General features: G+C 54.7%; 1 protein-coding gene across 3 annotated transcripts; it reads left to right on the forward strand.

The window, feature by feature from the left end:
• The first annotated feature begins 1,021 nt into the window (after positions 1-1,021).
• Positions 1,022-21,077, forward strand: CSF1 (colony stimulating factor 1). 3 transcript variants are annotated; one of them, XM_057549390.1, is made up of 9 exons: positions 1,022-1,382; positions 4,527-4,649; positions 5,902-5,964; positions 7,527-7,697; positions 11,891-12,038; positions 13,246-14,267; positions 14,786-14,838; positions 15,183-15,241; positions 16,082-18,773. In XM_057549390.1, exons 1-8 carry the CDS (start codon positions 1,344-1,346, stop codon positions 15,226-15,228), a joined length of 1,665 nt encoding a protein of 554 aa, XP_057405373.1. In that variant the 5' UTR covers positions 1,022-1,343; the 3' UTR covers positions 15,229-15,241; positions 16,082-18,773. The 3 variants fall into 3 exon arrangements, with proteins under 3 accessions (XP_057405373.1, XP_057405378.1, XP_057405368.1); XM_057549395.1 differs by lacking the exon at positions 16,082-18,773 and adding an exon at positions 18,926-21,077 and having other exon boundaries at positions 1,023-1,382; positions 14,137-14,267; XM_057549385.1 differs by lacking the exon at positions 16,082-18,773 and adding an exon at positions 18,926-21,077 and having other exon boundaries at positions 1,025-1,382.
• Positions 21,078-22,556: the final 1,479 nt, after the last annotated feature.

A 22,556-nucleotide genomic window follows, 5' to 3' on the forward strand; every position in this document is an offset into this window, starting at 1 on the left:
GCTGGTGAAGGATATGGTGTGATTTCAGCCTTGAAGGGTGAGATGTTTTTGCCTTAAGGACAAGTGGGGAAAGGATAATTCTAAGCAGAGGAACCAGTATGAACAAGAGCATGCAGGTGTAAAATTACTTCTTGGGGCTGGAGCAAGTGACAAGAGATGCCCCTTCCAGACCTGGCTGTATATCATGTATTTCCCAGGGGCTGGGTTTGGGTGGAGTCACAGAGAGATTGAAACACTGAACCATAGTGAATTGAAGAAAGAGAAAGCTCCTGAATTTGGCATTATGATTAATAGGCTCATCCTATTAGGCCTCATTTAGATTCATTCTCATGTAGAGACAAAATGTGATTAATCATCTCAGTAAATGCATTTCCAAAAGCCTCAAGGGAAATCTAGGGCCCAGGTGCCAATCTCCTCAGGTCTGGAGGCTCAGAAGGGAGCATGGGTACCAGCCAGCATTTACATCACCTGCAGGTCAGGTGCTGGGAGCATCTCCTAGCACACAGCAGAGCCTCCCAGCTCCCTGTCACAGGACACAACTCATCTCCTTCTGGCCAGGTAGTTAGCCTGGCCTCTACCCTGACACCAGAACAGGAGACAGAGGCTGGGCGGGCGGCTTGGGGGCTGCATAAGAAGGAGAGGGCTGCCTACAAACCTGCTGACTCGGGTTCCACAAGGTGCTGCAGGAAGCGCAGCGGGGGAGGCCCCAGTGTCCAGTGTTTCCCCCTGCTCTCAGGACATTTCCTGCTCAGATTTGGGAATTTTCAGGCCTAGAGGGAAAGTCCCTTGAAAGGAATATTAGAAAGAGAGAGAGAACACCGGATCCGCCTGGAGAGCGCGGAAGGAAAGGCAAGGCTCTGTCCAAAGCCGGCGCGCTGGAGGGAGGGAAGCGGCGAAGCCCGCGTTATTTTCTTGAAGGCTTTGGCGCTGAGCACAGCAAACAAGGCGACTGGAAGACGAGCGGAGAAGACCAGCCCGCGGGGTGGGGGCGGGGAGGCGGTTCAGTGGGCCTCTGGAGTTTGTGTGTCTGTGTCAGTGCGCGCGCGCGCGCGCGCGTGTGTGTGTGTGTGTGTGTGTGTCTGGCGCCTGTCCAAGGTGATTTCCCATAAACCACATGCCTCACAAGTCCGCTTAAAAGGCTGTGCCGAGGAGCTGGCCAGTGGAGCCCGGCTCGGGGAAAGTGAAAGTTTTCCTGGGTGCTCTCTGCGCCGCCGCGGGTCCCTCCGCACTCCTGGGACAGCAGCGCGGGCCTCGGCCGGGGCGTGGACTCTGCAGCGGCCAGCGAGCGAGAGAACGAGAGAGCGAGGGCGGCCGACGCGCCCGGCCGGGACCCAGCTGCCCGTATGACCGCGCGGAGCGCCGCCGGGCGCTGCCCTCCCACGGTAAGCGACGGCCGTGGCGCGGGGCCCTGGCCGGGCTGGGGTGGGAGCTCGGCGGCGCGGCGCGGCCCCTGGGAGCCCGCTGCCCGGGCGCGCCGACTGCCGAGGCTCTTCCGCCCCGGCAGCGGGCTCCGGTTTCCATCCCATCTTTGCGCATGGACTGCGCGAGGCCCCTCGCGCTCTGGCTGGGACCCGAGGCGGCCCTGCAGCTACAATTGGGGCTGCGGCACTCCCTCGGGAAAGGGAAGACTGCTCACCCCATTGCATGGAGAGGCACACTGAGCCACCCGCTGGCAAGAGAAAGGGGCTCGCAGCCACGGGGCAGTGGCTGCGTCCCTGACTCTCTCCCTTCTGATCAGCCACTGCCAAGGGACAGGCGGAGTGGCTGTGCGCTGAGAGTGGTGCCTTCCCAGTGGGCATTCCTCATGGGCCATACACATGCTTCTAGGTTCTGCTGGGGAGTGGGCGCTTCTGGATGGGGAAAGTTCAGGGGCCATCCAGCTTATAGAATGCCAAGGCAGAAGGAAGGTGCAGGGCAAGCCACTACTTGTTCCGGTTCACAGACAGAAGCCGTTGGGCACTTGGGTGGCTGGATCAAGTATGTTTTGTGGGGGGCGGCGTCCCAGAGTTGCATGGGGCCAGCTCTGAATCTTCCTGCCAAACCTGGTTTAGTCCGTTGGGGAGATCCTGGGCTTGGTGGTGGTAGAGGAGGTGGAAGGAAGGTTTGGGGTTGCAGAACTGTGGACAGGGGCAGCGGGCTGCTCAGGACTGCATGGGGACTGTCCTGCCCCAACCGTGGGACAGCTCCTAGATGGCTCAGGGTGGCACCGTTAATGAACAGTAAGTGGTCTTCCAATGGGTTTGCTTCTGAGGAATCCTAGAGGAGAAACTCAGGAGGGAGAGAAGCAGAAAAATATTCGGAGGATGAGGGAGGGGGTTGCAGGTAGGGTAAGAGGGAAGAGCCCTTCCACGGGGGAGGAAGAGCCCAACTGAGAGAGAAGAGGTGGGGTTAGGAGGGGAAATCAGGAAGGGTGAGGTGATAGGCAACAAGACAAACAGGGGCTGGAAGTGAGACCACGAGGAAAGAGGAGGAAAGGAAAGGTGGAAAGAAAGAGGCTGGTTTTAGACAGGGGCAGCCCAAGCGTCCACTCATGCTAAGATCTCTCCAGGGACCTTGTTGATGGGGAAGATAGAACAAGATAAGAGGCAGGTGAGGATGGATAGCTGGGCTGAGATGTCCCAGCATCTCTCTGAGACTGAAGCAAAGATTCCTTGTGGTTGCCCCAGAGGCCAAGGCTGGTGGGTGGGAGGAAGAAAGAAGGGGGGAGAAGAGCCGGCCCAGCCAGATGCAAGCTAGAGTGTTAACCCTTTGGTGCCTGTCCAGATCCTCCTCTGAGGCCAAATCAGGGCCCCAGGTGCAGGGGGGCCCCCTTTGGCTACCTTCAAAGTCAGCCTCCCACATGGTGCCTGAAATAACTCCAAAAGCCAGGCAGCCCTTGGGGTTAAGCATTGCCCTCTCCTTGCTGTCCTCAAACATCAGTATCTTGAAATGCGTGCGGCAAGGCTGTCTTCCTGAGCATCCCCTTCCCCATAGGCCCTTTCCTCCATACCACTGACACCTGGCCAGGGCTCAGAGCCTCAGGGGCAGCCAGCCTGGGGCAGAGACATACCTTCTGCATGGCCCAGTTTTCTCGCATGGGTCCTGAATTGCAGGTTCCTGAGGGCCTGGGCAGCTATTCCCACCCAGAGCTACCTTCTCAACCATGCAGCAGAGCCCAATGTTTCCTCCATGACTGTTCTCCCTCTTCCACGGTCTCCCTGCCCCAGGTCAGACCAGGACCCTCACCAGATCCTGTGCTGAATGGCACTGGGCCATCTTGTGCCTCTTTCCTCCAGGCCTCTCCCTCCCTCTCTCTGCCATCAACTTCTCCCCATCTTTCAAGGCCTCACTGTGGCCCCTCCTCCCTGCAACCTCCCTGGAGCCCAGCCAGGGCCTCTCCTCCCTAGTAAGAGCTGACAAACATTTGGGCTTTTAGTTATATGTAAATCAGCATGTTGTTGTGGGCTGTTTCATAGCCTCCAATGTGCTATTTGTTTGCAGTATTTGTCTTGTCATCTGAATTACTGAGGCAGAGCCCAGAGCCCAGAACCCAGGAAGGCGCCAGCCCGCACCCCATCCTGACAGCATTTCCCTGAATCTGCCAGGAGGCAATCCAGCTTCGGAAAGAAAGCCCAAGGGTCTTTCTCTGCCTCTGGCTGGAGAAGGGGAGACCTAGAGCCAGGGAGAGGGCTAAGGGGACCTTGGCAAGGAGGAGGGAAGGGGAACAACAGTGTCAGGAGCCTGTCCCATCACTCTGGGGGTAAGCAGCTACCGGGCCAGGTGGGTGCTGAAAGAGGGGAGAGATCTCAGAAAACATTCTTGAAATGCTAAGAGCTGACTGGCTGGATGCAGAGCCTGATGGGGCTCTGATAGGCAGGTGCCAGCCAGGGATGGTCTAGAGCTGGCACTGCTGCCTCTGATTAATCGGTTGGGCTCTTTTTGACACACATACCCAGGGCTCCAAAGGTCTGTGGTGCGGGATAGGTTCCCAGTGAAACTGAGTTTGGGCCCCTGGTTTTTCCAGTAGCAGAGCCAGACCTGTATGGAATCAGGTAGGAGGAAGGGCTGGGCCAAGGCAAATACCTCTGGCTCCAAGTCTGGAAGCCAGCCAGTGCAAGAACATGAACTTGAGAGGAGTGGGCAGCTCACAAGATGCCTGGCTCAGTGTGTGATATTGCAGAGACAGAATAATGGGTAGATGCAAGTCCTGCATTCAAGGAGTTTCCTGTGTAATTGGCATTTAGACTGGTAGGCATACCTCCCATGTCCTCATTAGAAGTTCAGTGTGTAGAAAGGCTTGGCCTGGGTTAATCTGGGAAGGCTTCTTGGAGGAGACGACATTTGGATTGTTAGCGAGGGAGAGCAAGGTTGTGCGTGACTGCTAGGAAATCCTGAGGAAGGTGGGTTTGGGGAATGCTGCATTTTGGGATGAGGGTCAGGTCTGTAGCATTGTGGGTCTGAGGTCCTTGCTTTTCCACCCTCAGCAGGGCGTGGGGGTTCCTGGGGAGTGTGAGAGCTGGGGAGAAATTATGCCCTCTCTGTCGCAGACATGGCTGGGCCCCCTGCTGCTGGTGGCCTGTCTCCTCGTGAGCAGGAGTACTACCGAGGAGGTGTCGGAGAACTGTAGCCACATGATTGGGAACGGACACCTGCAGTTCCTGCAGCAGCTGGTGAGTGTGTGGCCCTGCCTACCTTACCTTCTCCCCACTGGGGAAACGGAGGCAGGAGTCAGGGAGCAGGGCCAAAGAGAGTGGTTGTAGGCAGAGAAATACGGCCATGCAGGATGTGGCTCGTGGCTCCCACTAGCTCCACGGATGTTCTTCTCACTGACCTTCTAAAGGTCAGTGCCTCTGAGCACCCCCTCAATCCTGAAGCCCTCTCCCACTCCACTGCCGGCGGTGGACAGGGTGGGCTTCTAGCTGGTTGCCTAGGTTAATGATTGCCTGGAATGTCAATCGTGGACTCTGAAAAAGGTTGTAAAGCCTGCTCTCCCTCGGTGGGATGCTTCCTCTGAGGAGCCAGCCCAGTCTGCCTGCTGTGTCCAGATGTTGCCTCTAGCTCCTGGACTCCCAGATGTGCCGCCAGCCTGGCACCAGGGCCTCAGCCAGATTTGGAAGGGAGGCTCCCGCCTAACTCCCAGCCCTCCGCCCTCACTTCCCTGGCTCTTGCCCGAGCCCTGGGGCTGGGATGGCCTGATCACCCGGGCCATGAAGGAGCCCGTGCCTCACTCTAATCGTGCCAGCAGAGTCGTCAACAATTTCAAACGTGGTTCAGCCAGGCAGAATCAGGTTGCTGTCATGGCTGCTGTCCTGCTCAGAAGAGAATTTACCATCCCTCTAGCAAGCCAGGCAGGGGGGAGCACCACAGGCTAAGGCCAGCTCCAGGGCCCTGAGCTTGGAGCCCATAGGCTGGGCCTCCTGCCTCTGTTACCTCCTGTATGTAGCTGCTGCAGCAATCCAAGGTAGACCAAGAGCCACCACATTCTCTGAGGCTTAGAATCACAGAACCACTGCTCTGAGGGCCAGTGAGGGCTTTAAGGGCATCTAGCCCCAGTCCCTACAGATCCTGAATCCCCAGAGCTTGTCTAGCCTCTGCTTGAATTCCTTCCAGGACAGGGAGCTCACTACCTTCCACAGGAGATTATGTCCTATATTAGATAGTTCTTCCTTATAACAAGCTGGCATCTGTGAGATTTCAGAGTGGGAGGTACAAGACAGAGACTTCTTGTTCTTCTATAACCCTCCCCTGGGCATGTGGAAGGCACAGGTCTTCCCCTAACCTTGGCTCTGTCTTTCCAGGTGTGGTTGGGGGGAGACGGATGAGGATCAAACCCTGATCCATCCAGAAACTCTAGTCCCCATTCTTAGGCAAGCTCAGTCGAGTGCAGACACCCTGCCACCACTGGCCTGCTCTCTTTTACAGATTGACAGTCAGATGGAGACCTCGTGCCAAATTGCCTTCGAGTTTGTAGACCAGGAGCAGTTGGTGAGTTATGGCTGTTTACAAGGCCCATGTGCCAGCATGTATGAAGTTCCCAGGGTGGCTGTATGTGGGAGCATGAAGGCAGGAGAAGTCCTAGAGCTGGGCAGGGTATGGTGTAAGGACCCCTGGTACTCAGGTCTGGGGTGCCAGGGTCCAGGGCTGAGCTGGGCAGGGCCCGGGGCTCAAGTCCCCTGCTGCTCCCTTCTGCTGGCCTGGCACACGTCAAGGTCTTACTATGTGCCAGGCACTTTTGATCCTGACTATGTGGTTCACTCTTGTTGTTCATGAGAGGTTAAGGGAGAGAACATAGGTAGTAAGTGACTTGAACACGGGCAGGCTGGCTCTAAGGCCTAAGGCAAACCAGTACTTCTTCTGGGTCAAATGTTTTGCTTAAGGGTGTCACCTCCATCCAGCAGACAGACCAGCAACCAGGAAATCAGTCCAGCCCTTTCCCTCTTCCTCCTATCCCACACCCAACTGAGTGCTGCTGGTTCTACCTCCCAGCATCTCCGGCTTCTGGGGCCTCACCCCATCAGTTGCTTGGACAATTTCAAAAGCCTCCTAAATGGCCTTCCTGCTTCCAGTGCACCCCTCACCCCACCACTAGTGGGGGAGCTCTCTGAACCACAGCCTGTTATCCTCACCACCTCCCCCAAACCTGGAGACCCCTCACTCCAGGAGAAAGCCTAGGTTGTTTAGCCTGGGGTTTACAAGCGCCAGTCTCTATCACACGGCCCAACCCACTACCCCCATTCCCTGTTTCTTCCTGCCTCCAAGCCTTTGCACGAGCTCTTTCTGATGCCCATAATGCCTTTCCAGCTGCCCCCACCCCAGCCTTTATTCCACGTCTGTTCTTCTTTGTGCCTCCTAGAAAATCGCCATCATGCCCAGAATTTGCTCCCATCTCTGAGCTTCTGCACACCTGACCCATACACATTTCTGTTAGAACTGGAGACCACCTCATGGTCCAAGGAGTAACCTCAGTGTTCCACTCACTCACTCACACCTTACCAAGCATTTACTACTAGGAACCTACTGCACCGGGTGCTAGGAATACAGAGCTAAAAGCAGAGTCTTCATTGAGGCACCCACCATCTCTTTAGGGAGACAAAACACTGAGGTCATTCTTTGGACCCCGAGGTAGTCTCCAGTATCCCTATGGCCTGGAGGATTAGAAGGAGCCATATGGTAAAGGGCTTTGTGTGAAAGCAAGCCAAAAGAGGGTCAGAGACAGAAAAATAGAAGTTCCCCAGAACCCACCCTACCTATGCACCTTCATCCTGATTAAAGCCTCATCGTTCAGAAATCTGAGGATCTCTCTGGTCAGAATCCACATTTCCTTCCCTCTACCACAATCCCCAGCAGCGCCAGATCCCAACAAGGGAGAATGAAAGCCAGCTGAGGGCAGCATTCTCCTTCTTACTGGAGGGGGTGGCCCCTCTCCTCAGGAGTAAGGGTAGGGCAGGCTGCAGCCCTCCATCTGCCTGGGATGAGGGCATCCAGCACAGAGCTTGGGCTCCCAAGTGGCATCAGCCAGGTTGTCAACTCCAGGTTCTACTTTTCAGAACGACCCCGTGTGCTACCTTAAGAAGGCATTTCTCCTGGTGCAAGACATAATGGAGGACACCATGCGCTTCAAAGACAACACCCCCAATGCCAATGTCATTGTCCAGCTCCAGGAACTCTCTCTGAGGCTGAGGAGCTGCTTCACCAGGGACTATGAAGAACAGGACAAGGTAGGAGGGCCCTGGAGCCAGGAGCACTGAGTGAGGGCGGGCAGAGGGCAGCTGCAGTGGTACCATCCCTACCCACAGGCACAGAGGCACTCACTGGCCTCACCCGTGTCACTGCTCACTTGCTCTCTCACTCACGTATTCATCCCATAAACCTTTGCCGAGGACTCACTGTGCAGGAGGCACAGTGCTAAGCCTTGACGATGTCTTCATGAGCAAGAACTACATGGTTCCCACCCTCTTGGAGCTTATAGTTAAGTGAGGCTGGCAGCCATTAAACAAACAATGACACAAGTACATAGAATTTTAACCCAAGAGGACTATTCGTTCATTCAACAAGTAGTTAATGAGTGCTTATTGCATACCAGGTATTGTTCTAGACTCTGGGATACAGCTGTGATCAAAGAAAATTCCCCACATTCATGGAGGTTACATGTAGGGGTGGTGAGACAGTTAACGAAATACGTAAGTAAAGTATAAGTAAAGTGTCAATAACTGCCTTGCAGAAAGAAAACCAGAGAGGGAAGACCTGAAGCAGGTGCGGGAGTGAGCCAGGAAGGAGAAGTACGTGGGGCTCTGGGAGAGAGAAACAGGACTTGGATTTATAAGGCAGTGGGAAAGAAGAGACAGGGAAGCCTTCTGAGTAAGAAAATATTCACTTGAGGTCCAAAGATGAGTAAGAGTTAGGAAGAAATAAGGCTGGTCAGAGGATTCCAGAACAGAGAACGCTGGGCACAAAGCCCTAGGTGAGCAGGAAAGTGCACATTCAGGGCCCCCAGGTGTGGTCAGCACGGCCAAGGCAGGGGAGTGAAGGGGAGAGAGCCAGGGAGGTGGGAGCCAGATCATCTGGGGTCTTAAAGATGGGGGATTTTGTCTAAAGAGCGAGGGACCTAGTCTAACTTGCGCTGGGAGACCATTCTGGCTGCTGTGCGCACAATGGTATGTAGGGAGCAGGGATGGAGGGTGGGTGGCCAGCAGGAGGTGCAAGTCCAGGCAGCTTGGACTAGGGTTGTGCAGTGAAGGTGAGGCAAGGGGACGCATTCCTGAGTTTAGAGAAAGAACCCGAGGACTTGGTAATGCAGCGGCCGTGAGTTGTTGAGGGAAGGGAAGAGTCGTGATGGTTTTGTCTCCAGCACGTGGAGTTGCCGTGATGCTGAAATGGGGCAGAGCAGGTTTGGGGGAAGGGCACGAGTTCATGTTGGGGTACATTACACTTGAGATGTTCGTGAAATGGCCGAGTGGAGATGTCGAGCAGGCCGCTGGATGTATGGGTCTTGAGTTTGTCTGGTGATAGACGTAAGCGGTGTTGGTCTGTAGGTCATCGGTGAAGCCAGGGGACTGTATAACACTGCCCACTGTGAGAAGAGAAACAGGCCCAGGAAACCCAGCATTTATTTAGAAGTCAGGCACAGGAGGGGGCCTGGCAAGGAGGCTGAGGAGCAGTCTAAGGGGTGGGAGGAAACCCAGGAGAGTGTGGGATCCCTGAGCCCATGAAAAAGAGCATTTCAAGATGGGAAGAGTAGTCAACTTTATCAAACGGGGTTTGAGAAGCCAAGCAAGAGAAGGGCTGAAAAGTGTCCAATGGATTTGACAACGTGGAGGTCGCTGTTGGAGGCAGGTGCCAGATCAGTGAACAGAAAGTGAGGAATTAGAGGCAACACTGTGGAAGAACCTGGCTCCAAAGAACCGCAGAAAAAGAGAGGTAGCTGGAGTGAGTGTGGGATGGAGGGAGGGAAGACTTTTAAATAAGAGAGGTATTAGATCTTTGGTTTTCCAATGTTGAGGTTCATAAGAATCACCTGGGAGCTTGTTTAAAATGCAGATTCCCAGAACTTCCCTGCTGGTCCAGTGGTTAAGACTTCCACTGCAGGGGGTGCGGGTTTGATCCCTGGTTGGGGAACTAAGATCACGCGTGCTGCGCGGCCAAAAAATAAAAAAAATAAATAAAAAGGAAGTCTTCATTTTAAAAAATGCAGATTCCAAAAAAAAAAAGCCTTCCTTTTAAATAAAAACTCAAAAAACATTTTTTAATAAAAGAAATTTTTTAATGCAGATTCCCGGTATGCAGCCCTAGAAAGTCTGATTCACTGGGTCTGTGGGTGGGCCTCGGAATCTGCATTTTAGCAAGCCACCCACCCTGCACACTGCATGGGATGCTGGGGGCGGGGGGGCAGACTCCAGGAGCGGGGAGCAAGTGAAGCTGGAGGAGCTGGTCTCCTGAGGAGCTGGCAGGGGAGGGATTCAGAGCTCGGGAGGCAAGAAGGCACAGACTCTGTTGAGACAGGTAGACATCGGGACCTTCTGTCCTTGTTTTCTCTATGAAGTATGAGGTGAGGTATGAAGGACACGGAGATTTTATAAGAAAGATGAAAAGAAGCCAGCTTACCTGTTCCTTACAATTGCCCTGGGCGGGAGGCAGGCAGGGATTGTTGTTTTGACTTTACAAATGAGGAAATGAGCCCAAGCTGGAAAGTTCATTTGGCCAGTGTTTCTGAGCTGGTGAGTAATGTAGCCAAGTCTGGGTCTTCCCATTCCCGCATTCATTCTCTCCTTTATCTGGTAAACACCTACTAAGGGCCTACTATGCACAGCCCCTGGGCATCCAGTGATGCCTTCAAGGACTTCAGCACCTAGTAAAGCCTGTAGTTCTTCCCCATGCAGGTCAGTTTAAGGAAGGACTTGGGAGTCATTGGCAGGTGGGCCATAGATGTAATGAAGCCCTGGACACAGTGTCTGGGGTGAGAGTAGGGGTGGGCCCAGGACTGAGCCCTGAGGAGTGCCAGCCTATGGAAGTCAGGTGGAGGGGGTCAGCCTGGTAAGGAGACTGAGACAGAGCAGCTCAAGGGGTGGGAGGAAAACCAGGAGTGTGTGAAGCTTCTCAGAGCTCCAGTGGGTGTGGGGAGCCTGGGTCCCATGAGCAGAAGAGAAAAGAGCAGCTCAACAGGCATAGCTGGGGCAGCCTTGGCTCTCCTTCCAAGATACACCAGTGCCAGAGAAGGACCCACAGCCCCATGGCCTCCTCCAGGCCATTCTCCTCACCACACAGGATGATCTCTCTAAAAGACTGGAGTCTTATGCTCCACTCACCTCCCCAACATCCCCTCAGTACTCTTTGCTCTGCGGAGAAGGTTAATGGTTCTTTTTTTTTTTTAATAAATTTATTTATTTTATTATTTTATTTTATTTATTTATTGTTTCTGGCTGCGTTGGGTCTTTGTTGCTGCGTGCGGGCTTTTCTCTGGTTGCGGCGAGTGGGGGCTACTCTTCGTTGCGGTGCACGGGCTTCTCATTCTGGTGGCTTCTCTTGTTGCAGAGCACGGGCTCTAGGTGCGCAGGCTTCAGTAGTTGTGGCACACGGGCTCAGTAGTTGTGGCACACGGGCTCAGTAGTTGTGGCTTGCAGGCTCTAGAGCGCAGGCTCAGTAGTTGTGGCACACGGGCTTAGTTGCTCCGCGGCATGCGGGATATTCCCGGACCAGGGATCGAACCCATGTCCCCTGCACTGGCAGGTGGATTCTCAACCACTGCACCACCAGGAAAGCCCAGGTTAATGGTTCTTGGCATGGCCAACAAGGCCCTGCAGGACCTGGTCCTTGCTGACCTCTCTCAGCTGCATCTCTTGTCACTTTCCTCCTAGATGCCTGTGCTATAGCCACTCTAGCTTTCTTTTTCATTTTTTAACATTTCAGGCTCTTTCCTGCGTCAGGACCTTTGCACAGTCTATTCTCACCACCTGGACAGCTCTCTCCAACCCCGCCTCCTTTCCTGGTTAACTCTTGCTCATCTTCTGGTCAGTTCCTTGGGGACTCCCCCAGGCCCTCATTTAGTTCCCCTTGTTATACACTCTCAGATCATTCTTCTTAGGACTCACCACACTTGTAACAATATGTTTAATAACGATGCCCTGTTGGACTCAATGTCCAAATCGGCCAGGGACCACCTCTCTGTTGTTCATTGCGTGATTCCCAGGTAGTTACCAGATGCTTGGCACATTAATATGTGTTAAATGGAGCCATGAATAAATGATAAATTTCACCAACTCAGGACATAGGGGTCCTGCAAACCAGGGTAGAGGGGAGGGAGAAAACAAGAGAAAAAGAAGACAGATGTGAGAAAGGCCAAGGGAGTTTGACAAACAAGCTAGAGACGTGGGACCAGTGCTCATCCTCATCAAGGGGGGCTCTGCTCTCCTTCCAGGCCTGTGTCCGAACTTTCTATGAGACGCCTCTCCAGTTGCTGGAGAAGATCAAGAATGTCTTTAATGAAACAAAGAATCTCCTTAAAAAGGACTGGAACATTTTCAGCAAGAACTGCAACAATAGCTTTGCTAAATGCTCCAGCCAAGGTGAGCACAGAAGGGGCCAGCAAGTGTGGGTTGGGGAAGGGCATGTGGAACAGAGCTGCAATGGGAGGTGACGCATGGGGCTGGAGGGACCCCTGGGAGGCAGCCTGTTTGCTACTCGTGCTCCTGTGTGTGTAGACGTGCTCGTTTTGTGTACATATGTGGCTTCATGTACCTCTGGGTGATCCTAGGCACATGTCTTTTCTGACATGTGTGTGCATGCACACCTACATATGTCTGCATGTTGAGGCATCAAGAAGGATCATGCTGGTGGCTGTGAGATCAGGGAGTGGAAAAGGGGGCCCTCTCAGAGAGCCCTGTAGGCATGGAGGCTTTCCCACCGGCTCTGCAGGCTGGCTGAACGTATGGGGGGTACCGTGGAGAGAGCAGAGGCTCCATCGGGGATTCAGGGCCCTTGCTCCGGGAGCCCTGCTGCGAATCACCAGGATACCCTGGCTCCAGAAGTCCCCAGGATGCCTTGAGTGTCCCCTCAAGGGACAAAGCTGGATTTGAAGTCTGAGCATCATTCAAACTCTCCCAGTGCTGGCCCAGCTGCACACATGTCTACCCTGCGTTGTCCTCGTCTCTGCGTCCTGTGCCACGTGTGCCCACCTACATTCAACCTTGCTCCCCGAGGCAGGGGCTGAGGCCCTGCGACCTGCCAATGGCCAAGTCCAGTCTCGTTGCTTCAATCCCAAGGCCTCAAGCCTTGGCCACATTCCAGCCCCAGCCTGCTCCCGCCTGTGGCCGTGACTGTTTAGCCCCTTGCTGTGCATGAAACCACCTTGCTGCTTTCCAACCAACAGTGTCTTTGGGGCTTGAGGGTGTCTTGTGTTAGTCCCGGAGGCCACTACTCAACCTTCTGGCTGGCTGTTGTCACCCCTGGCTTGGCGTCTGGCCAGCTGGAACTCCAGGAAGGGCTGTTCTCTGGTCTTGCCTGACCCCAACCCCCAATCTGTGTGTCTAAACCCCACTTTTTGCTCTTTCCTGCAAAGAACCTTCCTGCAGTTTGCACCTTCCCTGTCTAAGGCCTGTGTCATGAGCATTGGCTCCAGTCCTGTCCTCTCCTCAGCCCCAGGGCTGAGTTAGGGCATGAGGGGACCCCCAGACCCACATCCCCCTCTCCATCCCTCTGGGAAAGCTGTGCTGGAGGCTGGTGACTCTATCTCCTCCCCGTCCTTCTCTCTCTCTCTCTCTGTGGTTCTTTCAGATGTGGTGACCAAGCCTGATTGCAACTGCCTGTACCCCAAAGCCACCCCTAGCAGTGACCTGGCCTCTGTCTCCCCTCAGCAGCCCCTCGCCCCCTCCATGGCCCCTATGGCTGGCTTGACCTGGGCTGACTCTGAGGGGACAGAGGGCAGCTCCCTCTTGCCCAGAGAGCAGGCCCTTCGCACAGTGGACCCGGGCAGTGCCAAGCAGCGACCACCCAGGAGCACCTGCCAGAGCTTTGAGTCACCAGAGACCCTGGGCGTCGAGGGCCACCCCACTGGAGATTCACCTCAGCCCCAGCACTCTGTCGGAGCTCCTGTCACTGGGATGGAGGACATTCTTGACTCTGTGCTGGGCACTAACTTGGCCCTGGAAGAGGCCTCCGGAGAGGCTAGTGAGGGTCTTATACCCCAAAGGGCAGAGCTTGCCTCCCGCACGTTGCGGGGCGGCAGCGTCCAGGCAGAGACTGCCTGGCCCAGCCGTCTCCTCTCAGCATCTTCACCAGTCTCTGCGTCAGGAAAGGGCTGGCAGCCTGCGGATGTAACTAGCACACCACTGCCCATGGTGGGCCCCGTGAGACCCACCGAGGCCTGGAGTCACACACCTGAGAACGCAGACCATTCATCTGCCTCGCCCAGAGACCACCAGGAGCCAGGCTCTGCCGGGGCCCCAGCACTGCGCCCGCACGGCCTCAGCAGTCCCTCTGCCCCCTCTTCTCAGCCAAGGCTTCCCAGAAGCCATTCCTGGGGCAACGTGCTGCCCCTTGGGGAGCTGGAAGGCAAGAGGAGCACCAGGGACCGGAGGAGCACCGCAGAGCTGGAAGGAGGACAAGCAAGTGAGGGGGCGGCCAGGCCCCCAGCCCGTTTTAACTCCGTTCCTTTGACTGACGCAGGCCGTGAGAGGCAACACAAGGAGCCCTCCGACCCCCAGCTCCCCGGCTTTGTCTTCCGCCTGCTGGTGCCCAGCATCATCCTGGTCCTGCTGGCTGTCGGCGGCCTCCTGTTCTACAGGCGGAGGCGGCGGGTAAGAAGAGCGCGGTGCGGGAGAGAAGGGCTCCGCGTGGGGGCAGGGCGCAGACTGGCTGGAGGAGCAGGTCGGAGGACGACTTGGGCTCAGACTGGGTTCTTCGGACGCTGAGAGACAGGAGGCTGACTGAGCACAGAGGATGGGAGGTTGAAATGGAGGGCTTCTTGAAGAACAGGGAAGGCTCAGGCTACAAGATGAACCAGAAGGGACTGGGGCAGAAGAGTAGGAGACACTGTGCTTGGACTAAAGCAGGATGAGAACCCAGATGGGAGGGGAGATGGAGGAGGAAAGTGATGTGTGTGAGGTCAGGGCAGGGCATTCCCTGGGAGCTCTGCAGAGCTGGGGTGTGAGGATAGGAGAGGCCTCTGGAAGCCCCCTGGCCCTCTGGCTGATCCAGAGTGGGGAGGCTTGGTAACTCTCTCATAGAGTCCCTGAGCAGCCCTGCCTGCGGGTGGGGCCGCGGCCTCCCCACGCTCCCTCAGCTCCTCAGTGAGCCTGCTATTTTCTGTCCCCAGAGCCATCGAGAGCCTCAGACAGTGGATTCTCCCATGGAGCAACCAGAGGGCAGGTGAGAGGTTTTTTTTTTTTTTGTGGGGGGTGCTCTGATAGGCATGGGGGACCTATCTTGGCATCTATTTCCCATGTAGATTTGGAGGAGACGTTCTCCCGCTTGCTCTAAGGAGATGAGGCTCAAAACAGGATTCCGGGGTGGGTGGGGAGAAGTAAGGGGTGTCTCTTCTTTCCTAGCTATCTGGGACTTTTCCTAGTTTCTTCTTAGGATTAGGCAGTTCTGGGTCTTCTAAATCTGAGAGGGCTGGAGCATGTGCATGCGGGCTTGGGGGCAAACTTAGGGGATCCCCTCACTCCCTGGCCTCTGCTAAAGTCTTATGCCAGCCTGTGCTCTGCCCGCAGTCCCCTGACCCAGGATGAGGACAGACAGGTGGAACTGCCAGTGTAGAGGGAATTCTAAGGTAAGACTCTGATCTGGATCTCTCGCCACTCCTTAAAATTAGTTACACCCAAATTTTCCAGTCACCCTAACTTGTTTGTGGTACCACCAACTCCCCTGAGGCACCCACACTTGACTCCCTTCTCTCTCTCTCCTACTCTCTTTTCCATCTATCGCCAGGTCTGGCCAACCCTCTTCTCCCCGGGTCCTCAGGCCTCCCACTGCCCCTTCATTCCCTCCACCCCATTTGAGGCCAGGCACTGTTCATTCTGTGTCGGGCTATGATTTCTGCACTGGGCTCCTACTTTTGCTGCCACCTTCCATCCCAGAGCAACCAAATTGTTCTTATTTAAGGTCTTTAGCCTCTTGGGGAATTTCAGCAACTCTACATCACCAATCACTTCAAACCCAACGTTCTCAGCTTGGCACCCAAGCTCCTCCAGCAGCTGCCCCTCACACGCACCTCTTGCCAGCTTCCTCTCTGTCTGCACCCTGATTTGACCCTTCTTCCCAACCAAGATCATTTCTACTTCCCTGCTTTTAGATGCAAGGAGCCATAGAGGCTTAGTCTTAGAAGGGCTCTCAGAGGTCATTTGGCCTAGTGTCTCTGCATCCCTGATGGGGAGTCAGCCAGCTTCTGGTCACACACTCTCAGTCGCAGGCAAGCTCCCTGCCCTCTCCCAATAACACTGTAGGGAAGTCCTTCCTCACTAGAGGTATAACTGGTTCCCTGCCCCTTCCCCATCCTCCCTCATGAGAGCCCTCCAATATTTAAAGTCAGTTATCCATGTCCCCTTTAAGAATTCTCTAAGCTAAGTGCGGCCAAGTCCCTCAAACATTCCTTATATGATATGGTTTTCAGACCCCTCACCATCCTGTTCGCCCTCCTTTGGACACACTCGTTTGTCAATGTCCCTCTGAAAATGTGGTGCCCAGCCCTGGACACAGTGCTCCAGATGTTGTCTGACCAGCTCAGAGTACAGTGGGACTGTTACCTTCCTTGATCTAAACAGTGTTCTTCTATTCGTACAGATTAAGATTGCATTCGTGTTTGTTTGTTTTTTTAACAACCACATCATTCTGTTGTCATATGTTGAGCTTGTGGTCTATTAAAATCCCTAGCTCCATTTCCCATAAACCTCTGTCAAGCCGGACTCTATCCTGTACTTGGAGAATTTACTTTTTTTACCAATGTGCAGGAATTTATATTCATCCTTGTTAAAACCACCTTGTGGGCTCAGGCCTATCATCTGAGCCTACTGAAATTGTTTTAAATCCTAATTCTGTTTTCATAGCCCTCCCAATTGTGTCTGCTGCACATAGATGAGTGTCTTCTGTTGTCCTCGCCCATGTTTTTGATAAACATGTGCCTCTTATCACTCCTCACCCTGGGCTCCCCGATTCCAGGCAGCCCACGGCCCTCCTCCCTTCCTTCCCCTCAGACCACAATCAGGCTGCAGGAATCAGCCCTTCCTGATGGTCTCCATCACCCTCTGGTTGCTCTTTTAGTTCATACTCCTCTGCTCTTTTGTATTTGGTTAATACTATATCGATTTGCACTTACTTGGATGTTGTTTGTTTTTATACATTTTAAAATCTTACTTGATGCATACGTGTACATTCCGTACCCCTAAGAAGTCTGTAAGCCCCTTGAGGGCAGGGACTGTGTCTTCTACTTTTTTTGCATTTCTTTTTCTATCCTGAGTCCTAAACAGAGAGGGCTTCTTCATACTTGCTAAGAACTCAATAAATGCTGACTGACCGGCTTCAGGGCTGACTGGCCGATTGGCCCTGGCCGGCTGTCTCTAACTGTCTAGCCTTCTGGCTGACCAGTTAACCAGCTAACTAATTGACTTTGACTGGCTGACCAGCTGGCTGGGTGACTCTGACCAGTTACTAGCTAGTAACTGCCTAACTGGCTAGTCGATTGGTGAGCTGATTGGCTAACTGACTGGCTGGCTGCTTGCCTAAGTTGCTGATTGGCAGGCTGGCTGACTAGCTGGAGTGAACCCATTCAAGTTTCCAGTCACATCCCATGCCAAATGCAAGCCAGCCCTTCAGGGCCTTCTCATGTGTAGAGTGACAGGTCTGGGCCACTCCTAGCGAGATAGGGGATCTGCCAAATGCTGAAAACCAGGGGAGCCTATTTAGAAAACAGCAAGAAGTAACACATCTGGAATCCTGGGGTCCACCTTGTTGGTAGGGTGAACTAAGATGGGTCAGATGGGACACTAGCAGGGCTGCGAGAATGACGCATACCCCGTCAGGACTGGCAAGCAGAGGAGGGAGCAAGGTCCCTAGGGACTTCATGGCTCAAAGCTGCATCACCCTCTGACTGGTCGCCTGCCTCCCCCCTTGGTCTTGGCCCTCTGCCTGCCTAATCTCAGGCCCTCCCAAGCTTTCCTCTTCCTCCCCTTAAAATTTCACTTAGCGAGGAACCCAGGGCAGAGGCCACATCCAGACCTCCACTTGGATCCAGCCCTAAAGTGGTCTCCAGGCCAGGTGGCAGGAGCCTCAGGGAGACTCAGGGCCAGCCTCAAGACTTACTGCTGCTCTAGTGAGAGAAATGACAGGGGGAAACACAGAGGCAGAGGTCTGAGAGAGGGACCCTCAGAAAGGAAACGTGGACACCAGACCCTCCACTCCAAGCAACCAAGACATAGGGGCAATGGGCTGGAGGTTGCCCATTTGGTTCTTCTTCCCTCCTGGCCCCAGCAGGGCCTGTGGCCTGGCTGTACCCAGCATGGCTCATGTCCAGTTTATGGTCCTCCCTTCTTCCCCTTCCAGAACATGGGAATGGGCTGGGAGCCAGAAGCTGTGGTCCTATCTTTCCTCCTTACCCATCACGGGTTTTGCTAGTAGGGCCCATGGACAGTCAGGGAGGGAAGCTCCACACTGGGTCCAAAGTCAAACTGTTGGATGGAGTCCAGGGGATTTCTGCTCTGGGAACAAAGCGTTCTGAGGACAAGGATGGGGGAGGGCTTGGAGAGAGCAGGGCCCTGACTCCTACGGATGATGCAGGGAGGCAAGTCCCTTGGTCCATCCGGCAGGAGGCTGGCTTGCTTAGGGGTTAGCATGCCAAATGGCAGGGTGGGAGTTTCCTTGTCCGGAACTGCCTCCACTTCTTCCCCTTCAGATACCTCTGCCCTGCTGTCCTGAATATCATGTGTGATGACCCTCTGTGATGAGTGGTGAGGAGGTGGGAATGAGCAATTCCTCTTCTTTGCTAGAGTTAGCAGGATTCACTCTTGATTTTTTTAGACCAAGGACAGTGAAATGGTCTTTCCTGAGGAGGGGTCTAAGGACATGCAAGTGCCCCCTTCCCTCCCTGTCAGACCCCTCCACTTGAGCAATGCCCCCTACCCCAGCCCTGCTGAGACCTCTACCAGGCCCTGTTACCTCCCCCTATGGTCCCTGGTTCCCCAGGAGGAGGTAGGAGGTGAGGCCAGTCTGCCCAGTGGCTTGGGCTGCTGCCAGAGAAAGCTGCCCGGTCCCTTGTGGTGTCTGGGGTGGCTGGGAAGGCGAGGGAAAGGATGGGGGAAGGCGAGGGAAAGGATGGGGGAAGGCGAGGGAAAGGATGGGGGGAGTCCTGTCTGCAGCACCACCAGCGGCCCACAGGAATGCTCTACCTCGCCCACCCATGTCCTCAGCGACCCCTCCCTCCACTCCCACCCGGCTGACCAGCCTTTCTTTCTCTCCCCTACAGCTGGGCGCGCAGAACAGTCTCTCCATGGGAGGAGACGTTATGGGGACATCCACCACCACCCCTCCCCAGCCATTCTCCTGGGAATGTGGCCTGCCCACCATGAGAGCTCCTGGACTCAGGAGAGCAGGACTAGACCAGAGCAGCGAGGCTGGGGCCCTCAGCCCTCGACCCTCAGACTCTGGACTGACTAAGAGAGGGCTGGAGGATGCCCCCCACGCTGCTGATATTTATCGGGGGCCCTGGAGGCTCCCATCCGCTTGAGGAAGGCTGGAAAGCCCGGCTGAGGACCCTCTGCCCCTCAGGGGCTGTGTCCTCCTCCCATTCCCCTCCAAGCCAACACCTGGGCCAGGGACCCAGAGGCCCGTGGGACATGGGAGAGCAGGGTGGGCGCTGAGCAATGGAAGAGCCCTTGTGCCAGAGGACCCGCCTGGTGCCAAGGGATCCCAACACCGACAAGCAGGGACTCGTCTCCAGAGAGAGAAGCATGAGATTCGCAGGGCAGGACAGCGTCACTGGATTTCCCGTAAAGGTGTATAGCCCAAAAGACGGGAAGAGAAGGCCTCTGGGCCTGCTGGTCTGCACTGACAGCCCAGAGCGGGTCTGCACCCTCCACTTGCCTAACTGCCCTCTGCTGGTGGCCAGGCGGAGAGGGGACGCCAACCCTACCCTCAGGACCTGCCTGGCTTGGCTCGTGATGCCAAGGGCAAGACCAAGCTCTGGCCTCTGCCCCAGCGTCCCCCCAGCCCTGCCAGAGCTTCTCCAGGAGGCCGCGCAGAGGCTCTCCTCATGAAGGAAGCCATTGCACTGTGAATACTGAACCTGCCTGCTGAACAGCCTGCCCCATCCATCCCAGAGAGCAAACACCTATCCGTCCTCCCACCCCTCCAGCCTCTCCCCAGCTTCCTGCACTGAGTGCCTGAGCCGGCCTCGCCCATCGACTGAGGGAGCCCCTGAGCCCCGACCTTCTGCTGACCCGGCTCTGAATCCCTGGGGTGGATCAGGGTGGGAGAACTGCCCGGGCCACCAGCCAGAGCTGGTCTTCAGGCTGCGTTGTTCGCCCAGGTTTCTGCATCTTGCACTTTGACATTCCCGAGAGGGAAGTGACTAGTGGGAGGGAGAAAAGGAGGGCAGGGACAGACACAGAGAGAGGCTGCAGGGTGAGCTCTGACGGAAAATAGGTCTTTGAAGTTAAGGGCATGCCCCTGAGGTGGGGGAAAGGGTCTGCACCCCTGACCCCCCAGCCTGCCCTCTTGCCCTGTACCAGGCCCCTGCCCCAACCACAGCCTCAAGGCTGCTGCTGGCTGGCACCTGGGGTGAGTGGTTGTCCCTGGTAGGAGCCTGGGAGACAGTGACACCCTCTAGCTCTCATCCCACCCCTCGCTAGCACCATCTCTCTGACCAGGCAAGCCAGGGTGGGAGAGGGACTTGGAGAATCCAGGCATCTGCTTCCAGGTCTGCCTGAGGGCCTCAGCTTCCTGGGTCAGCCCATGGCTATGGCTCTGAGAGTTGGGCAGCAGGTGACAGGGCTGTTGATTACCCTCGGTCCCTTTGTGCTACTGTGTCCCTCCTCTCCTGCCGCCCTGGGCCCTCCACTGAGAGACCCTGCCCTACTTGGCCACTGGACTGGGGCCTAGGAGCTTCCCTTCCTGCCCTTAAAAGTGAGGGTCCGCTGGTCCCTGCCTCCCCTGTCCTGTTGCTGTCAGCTGAGGGAAGGGCAGTGGAGAACTTTCCCCTTGGGGTCCCTTTTCCTAGTCACAGACTCTATATTTGATACTAAAAGATATATATTTAAAAGTGGAAGGAAAAAAAACCCACAGAAAAAGCATTCCTCCCTCACTCCCCACCCCTTAAACGTATGGTATTTTAAAGGTCAAGAAAGCAAATCCAATCCATCACAGAAACTCTCTGTGGGCTCTTGGTGACACGGGAGTGGGAGGGGCCCCAGAGCCCCCTCTGGATGGCTCCCCAGCTACCTGAACAGGAGCCCTTCTTTTCTCTGAGAAAGCCGAGAGGGAACATTGGCTCACACACTGTGAGATTTTGTTTTTATACTTGGAAGTGGTGAATTATTTTATATGAAGTCATTTAAATATCTATTTAAAAAATAGGAAGCTGCTTATATATTTAATAATAAAAGAAGTGCACAAGCTGCCATGTGTGGGTCATGGGAAATGTTGCTTTTGGTGTGTGAATGGCAAAAATGGAGTCGGGGCGGTGACCAGTAGCTGCTGGGTGAGACCCAGCTCAGAAAGCATTTTTCAAGGTACGTGGGGAAGGGGGGTTCTCTGCAACTTCCAGTCTTGTTACCAAAACCTCCTGCATTATCGCTGTCCCAAACACATTCATCTGCATATCTGTTTAATAGGAAAACGGACAGAAACCAGCCAAACTTCAGGCCTGCCCACCAGCCCCTGCCCCAGCCCAGCCTAGCCCAGCATGGCTAGTTGGGCTCTGTCCAAGGGCCCAAGGGGCCTGTAAGGATGAGGCTCCTTGACCACTGACCCCTGCTGTCCAAGTCCTAGCAGGCTCTGAGGTGAATGAGCACTGTCTCTGGACTGGGAACTAGGCGAGGCTGGCAGAGGGAGAGCCAGCAAGCTCTGTGAGTGGCCTTAAGCCCTGATTTTCCTTCTGGGAGTGGAGAGGAGACCAAGGATGCAGACTTCCAGGGGCAGAGGGGTGTTGGGAAGGTCCAGAGTGATTGAAGGCCCAGCATAGCCCAAACACACACCCTGGGCAAGGCTGGGATAAAAGGGGCCTCCCCACCACTAAGAGTGTGGTGGACAAAGTTTTGCATCAGTGGTTCTCAACCCTGGCTCACCTGAAACTAACTTGGGTTGTTTCCAAAAATACTGGTACCCAAGCCCCACCCTAGATCAACAAAATGAGAATCTCAGGGGTGAGGCTCAGACACCAGGCATCAGAAGTTTTTCAAGACATTTCAAGTAATTCAAATGTGATCCTGGATGAGAAGCATGTAGAGCTATGCTGTCTGATATGGAGGTTATTTGGGTTTAAATTAATTAAAATGAAATAAAAATAGGGGCTTCCCTGGTGGCGCACTGGTTAAGAATCTGCCTGCCAATGCAGGGGACATGGGTTCGAGCCCTGGTCTGGGAAGATCCCACATGCCGCAGAGCGACTAAGCCCGTGAGTCACAACTACTGAGCCTGCGCGTCTGGAGCCTGTGCTCCGCAACAAGAGAGGCCGCGACAGTGAGAGGCCCGCGCACCGCGATGAAGAGTGGCCACCGCTTGCCACAACTAGAGAAAGCCCTCGCACAGAAACGAAGACCCAACACAGCCAAAAATAAATATAAATAAATAAATAAATTTTAAAAAAAAGAAATAAAAGTAAACATTCAGTTTTTCAGTAGTACTAGCCACACTTCAAAGTTCAGTAGCCACGCGTGGCTACCATGTTGGATAACACAGAAACAGAACATTTGCATCATCTCCAAAATCATATTGGACAGCGCTGCACAAAAGTTTGTGTCCCCGGACTTAGGAGACCAAGGTTATAGGGTCAGAATGGGCACCAAGCAAACATGCCTGGAACTAAGTACCCAGGTATCTCAGTTACCCCTCTCTGTGCCCTGAGCCCCCACTACCACCCTGTCTCTCATCATTTCCCT

Source organism: Balaenoptera acutorostrata, chromosome 1 (assembly GCF_949987535.1).
Source record: "Balaenoptera acutorostrata chromosome 1, mBalAcu1.1, whole genome shotgun sequence".
In the NCBI taxonomy this organism is placed as follows: Eukaryota; Metazoa; Chordata; class Mammalia; order Artiodactyla; family Balaenopteridae; genus Balaenoptera; species Balaenoptera acutorostrata.

Excerpts from the sequence above, each read along its gene's own strand:
- CSF1 (XM_057549390.1), top strand. The coding sequence starts at position 1,344 with ATGACCGCGCGGAGCGCCGCCGGGCGCTGCCCTCCCACG. Across the intron at positions 5,965-7,526 it reads TTGTAGACCAGGAGCAGTTG|AACGACCCCGTGTGCTACCT; the intron begins GTGAGTTATGGC and ends TCTACTTTTCAG. Across the intron at positions 7,698-11,890 it reads ACTATGAAGAACAGGACAAG|GCCTGTGTCCGAACTTTCTA; the intron begins GTAGGAGGGCCC and ends CTCTCCTTCCAG.